General features: G+C 43.3%; 1 protein-coding gene across 1 annotated transcript in view; it reads left to right on the top strand.

The window, feature by feature from the left end:
* Window positions 1-422: 422 nt before the first annotated feature.
* The window catches only part of METTL24 (methyltransferase like 24), a gene marked incomplete at its 3' end in the record, with an annotated part of 19,625 nt that continues 14,752 nt past the window's right edge, over window positions 423-5,295 (top strand). The window contains exons 1-2 of the mRNA XM_009872260.1: window positions 423-464; window positions 1,452-1,550. Coding sequence (XP_009870562.1) covers window positions 423-464; window positions 1,452-1,550 — 141 coding nt within the window. The remainder of the gene's footprint in view (window positions 465-1,451; window positions 1,551-5,295) is intronic.

Below are 5,295 nucleotides of genomic sequence, written 5' to 3'. Positions count from 1 at the left end.
CAGTCTATGTTTATGTAGGCTGCAAAAATATACCAGCTCAAGGCAAACACCATCTGTTCCGGTGGTCCTCTTTAATTATCTTTCTTTTCTAGTTTCACCGTGTCTTTTTCTTTCCTGCATTCCTCTCTGGCATCAGAGGATCTGTCACCATGCTGGCTCTTCCGGCGCCGCAGACCAGCCCTACTGTCAGGCTGTCCTCTCTGGTGGGGCTCAGCACGTCGCCGCTCTGAGCTCCACTCTCTCCCGTTAATTACTGTTTCCTATATTTTTTTTCCAGGGCTTTGTTTGAAATAAGGTCCATGTGGGACCTGTGGGAATCCTGAATGGGGTTTCTGTTTGTTTGGTATTTTACTGAATGTCAGCATGAACCTATGGGGAAATACAACCCCTCCTGTTCATTATGGAAGCTCGGTTAATCGGGCATGATTAAAGGGAAGCTTGATGCTACCTGCCCAGTCGTAGAAGTGAGTTATGGTGCCTGAAGGTGAAAAGCCATGAGAAATCAATCTTAATTTAGCACGACTTAACACTGTGCTTGTATTTTTATCTGCTTGAGGACAAGAGATGACACGTCTGAACTTCCCAGTGTGACAAAAGGAGGCAGAATTTGGAGAAGGTGGTGCAGATGGGAGCGCAGAGCCCCGTTGTTCTGCAAGCACATGTCTGAAGGACCTCTTCTGTCCCACTCTGTCTGTGTGGGAAGTGTTACTGGAAAAGCTGACAGGATACCCAGGGTTCGGAGCTGAGGGGTGTCACAGGGAGTACAGAAAGTATCCACCAAAGCTAGTTCCCTGGAGCTATGAAAATGAGGAGTGGTAGGGCTATGGGCAACCACACTGATGTTTTTTCAGGAAAACAAAGAATTCTGGTTTATTTCAGGCAAGTGTGGGAGAGGAAGAGGACTTTCCTCAAAGACCACAAGAAACTTGGTTTTCTGTCAAATCTAGATTTTAAAAAAAGGAAAGAAATTGTTTGCAGAGGTTTACTTTGGTGACTAGTGTTTGCAATCCAAGTTCTTGTTTCAGTGAACATTCAAGTGAACATATGTGATAGATTAACATTAAAATTATTTTACTGTTTTCAGATGTTTAGCTAGAGGATTTAGTTATTCAGATTTTGGTTTTCTTCATGTATTTCTACAAGTCGGGGCTTACTTGGGTGTCCTAGAGTAACTGTATTGATGCATGTATCCTGCATGAAGAGCCCTTTCTTTCTGAGTTACCTACATCTGCTTTCAAAGCTGATCATGATAAATCATAGCTAGATGCTCTTTCACTGTAGTTCAAACCCTACTTTATTCTGAAATGACTTTCATGTGTAGACAAACCCCTAGGAAACTATTTTTGTTTGAAATTAAATCTCCTTAATTGATTAGCCCTTGCATTTTACGCCTGTACAGAGAAATGAATCCTGTTTATTTAAGGTGGGTTTTGTTTTGCTTTGCTTTGCAGGCTGTAAGATGGCACATTGATCTACAGCCATGGGCAAGTCCAACTCCTTCCCTGAACTACGAGGCCTTGAGGTTCCTGAAGTACATTAGCACTTCTCAGGTAGGTTTTTCATTTCAGGCTCCATTTAGAAAACAATTTGCCTGGCACAGGATGTTGCCTCTCAGATAAGGAATTGACCTCATACTACACTGGCTTCAAAAATGCTTTATTTCTAAAATTTCTTAACCTAGCAGTGATGGCCAACATGAATGTAAAGGTCAAAACAAAGGGTAGAAAGAGTGCATTATTTCCTTGCTTTTTATTTCCAGATGGGTTCATGTCCTGACAGGAGTACAATATGACTAAAACTCCAGATGTGGTTCTTCTCCTCCTTTCTCTCTCAGTCTCTCTCAGACACAAAAAGACACAGAGCTCTCTGTACTGAGAGACTTGTGTATTCAACCACTCCACTCTCAATGGAATAACCAGGCTCATTTTAGCTAAAAAGGATGCATTTGAGGTTCCCAGTAAATGAGAATAAGGCATCAGTCACTAACTTGGACAAGTTGTCCCGTTGGTACCAACAGAATCCTGGTATTTTGAGGACAAAAATGATGATCTGGAAAATTAGTGTTTTAATATGCATTTTCAGAGGTGACATTTCCAAATCCAGAATGCAGTGACAGGTATTTCCAGGATTCAGCATATGTGGAAATTGGGCAGCCGTGTCTTAATGGAAGCATCACTTCTGCACAACAGCATTTCCTCATATATTTCCTGTAATAAAAAATGAAAAGGGTGCTGGATGCCTACAGTTCTGACAGGGTGGCTCCTTTGGTACCTGGGTCTGTCAGCACTTGATCCCTGAATACAGATTTAACTGTGCCATCGCTTACGCTGGAGAACAGCAAAAAGCCTCAGATCACTGAAATGTCATTCACTTATGAAATTCTTTGTTAATGCAATGCTTTCAAGGCTAACGCGAGATTCATTTGAAACACATCTGAAAACACGCTGCTGTGCTAATGGTGTGGTAACTGGAGGGGTAGCAGAGTGTTCATTTACCCTCCAGCTTGTGGGTACCCTTGGCTAAATGCTGAAGAAAATGACATCTGACTCCACTGAGAGGGCAGGAGGCTCAGATGATGCATGTGGAGACAGCAAGAGATGTGTGCAGAGCTGCTTGTTTTGTTGTGCAGAAGTTTAGGCTGTGGCAGAGATGTTAAGCTGAAAACATCCTTCATCTCGGTGACTTAATAAACAGTGGCAGATGCTGCTAAACTCTACTAGTTGGATCAAAGCCTACAAGGACATCAATTTGCAGAGAGTTTATTGCTTCTGACACAGTAATCGAGAAGTTTCGTTCCCGGAGTAACTGACCCTGGTGCAGGAGACAAGTATAAGTGAAAACAGAAAATGGGAGAAATCCTTGTTCCTGACCTGGCAGATTTTATAGGATTAATAACTGACAGGATAACACCATGACTGTATCAGGACACTTCTGGAAGTGGGATCCTGCTTACATAGATGGGCATGGGATCTCATTTTCCTCATTTGCTAAGCAAATGTCTACTAATTATTGTGCCTGAGTTAATCTCCCTGCCGTTAGTGTAGAAAGGACTGGAACTGCTGGAGGGGGACAATGCCATGTCAGCAGGGTCTAGGTGTGGCTGGGAAAAGCTTTTTCAATGCTGGTATCTAATGATCAGAAGAGCCATTTCACATGTGCTGTTGTTTGTATGATACTAGCGAGTAGAAGCACAGAACAGGACATGAGCTCAGTGCATCAGGGTCTGTGAATTGTGCAACAGACTGGTGATGGTGCTAAAGGCAGAGTTCACTTTTGGGGTTTTTTTCCTTTTTGATAGCAAGAGCTATTAAGTAGCAAGAGCTATTAGAATTGCTCCAAATTCTGAGTGTTGTAATTGCTCATAATACCATGAGTCAATTAAGTAGCAGCCTTGTAGAATCTGACTTTTCTGTAGAGAGTACATTATTCTTCCGTGTCTTAAAATTAGTGCTTGTTATTGCAATGCCATTTATTCCTTGATTGTTATGTGACTGAAGGGAAATGGGCGGTGGGGTGCAATGCAAATCATTGCTTAAAACTTAGTGAATCCTGAGAGCAGCGTGAAGAGGTGCTTCATTAGCTTTTATGAATTTTCCATGGGAATTATGAACTGAGCAGGAGCAAAGAGGTGGTGATGCAGCATGCAGCTCTTTGGATGTAATGCTCTCGATAATGATCTTTCAGAGCTTAAGTTTCTTAAAGAATGAGAATTTTATTTACGTATTACAAGGCACATAGTGGAGGATGTCTACCACAGCAAGGCTTGGGTTCCAGTTTTCACTCTTCCACACTGTGTAAAATTGTTCCATTTCTGTTGTTTTAGATGGGCCAGACCTGTGCTTTTTAGTTTGGCTAAAACCGAGAGCTGAGCCTGGGCAGCCTGCTGTAGAGGAAGGAGGGAGCAAGATGAGAACAATCAGTTCAGGACTGATGTTTAACCTGGTTTTGTCTCTACTGCTTGTCTTTCCACCTTTTTTATTGTTGGCTTGTGTCAGAGGTATTTCCCATCCCTGCAGCGGATGGGTACTGGGCCAAAAGAACAACTTTTCATCGTGATGGCTCAGCTCCCCTTGGTCTTTACTTTCCTGTCTGCATGTCAGCAGCCCGTGCCCTGTGACCCCTGAATTTGGTGGCTGGGCTGCACATGGTTCGAAAAGCCCTTCAGGGGTAACCTGATGTGGCACTTCAGGAGCTGGTTCATTGTTAGGGTGGTGCAGGGCTGTAGGTTGGACTTGATGATCTTAAGGTCCTTTCCAATCTTGATGTTTCTATGATTCTGTGATGTTGGTGCAGTGTGGCAAAGCCTCTCTTGGGCAGAAGTGGTGACAGCTTTGGTGCTTTCTTCTGCTTCTCATTACCTCCTTACCACTGCTATGGCAATAGCCATAGCACTGTCTCTCCATTGCCTGCTGCACCCTGGTTCCCAAATGCTGGAAAGGCTGCAGCACCCTCCAGCTCCGTGCCTGCCCTTTCTGGGGTGGATCTGGAGGAAGAGGGTGGTGCAGAATGGTGTGGCAGAGCCTGGTGGAGGATGGGCAGAGCTGGTGCTGCAGGCAGGGGCTTCTCTGCTCCTTGGCTCAGTCACCGCTACAATTCGGTGCTGCTGAGGTTCTGGCAAAGATGACCTCACCTCTCACTTAAGTGATTTTTGACACTTCCAGGTTTCTGATGAATCCAGCACATTTTAGTCCTTCCTTTTTTGGTCTTTATAAGGACTCAGATTTACAGTGTTCCTTCCTGCAGAGTCTCTATCACTTCTCCTTTTGGGGTGTTTTTATCCTGGCTTTAGACTCTAGATGCCTAAGCCAGCAGGGCACAGACACACGTGCTATGATTCTTCTGTTTGGTTAAGCACTTGTTTAAATCCCTTTGTTGTTGGAGAGGGCATGTGTTGGAGTAATGATTAAATCCCTGCTGGAACTGAGATCCAGGACACTCTGGGTAAGGGATGCAGTGTATATTGCAGTGACACCGCAACTTGTGATTACAGCCCTGAATCTTGGCATGATTGTAATGTTATTCAGGATGCAGAATCCACTCCAAGGTTTGAAAAGGAAAAAAATAAACATTTTAATATCCAAGTAACTATTTCTTGCAGAAAATTGATTTTGGGGTATATTACTAATGCTTAATTATTTGCTTTTCAGACTGCGTTGCTCTCTGGGGGATTGTGTAAGCCTTAAAATTTCACCAAGCAGAACAGACAAACAAGGAAGAAAAAAAATTGGATCTCTGTAGTTGTGGATCAGATTGGCAATCAGGTTTAAATGAAAGCAATTAACATTTTTCTACTTT

The sequence above is a fragment of the Apaloderma vittatum genome, unplaced genomic scaffold (genome assembly GCF_000703405.1).
Source record: "Apaloderma vittatum isolate BGI_N311 unplaced genomic scaffold, ASM70340v1 scaffold26246, whole genome shotgun sequence".
NCBI classification, from domain to species: Eukaryota; Metazoa; Chordata; class Aves; order Trogoniformes; family Trogonidae; genus Apaloderma; species Apaloderma vittatum.
Note: the sequence above shows the minus strand (reverse complement) of the source record. Positions and strands in the feature narration are given on the sequence as shown.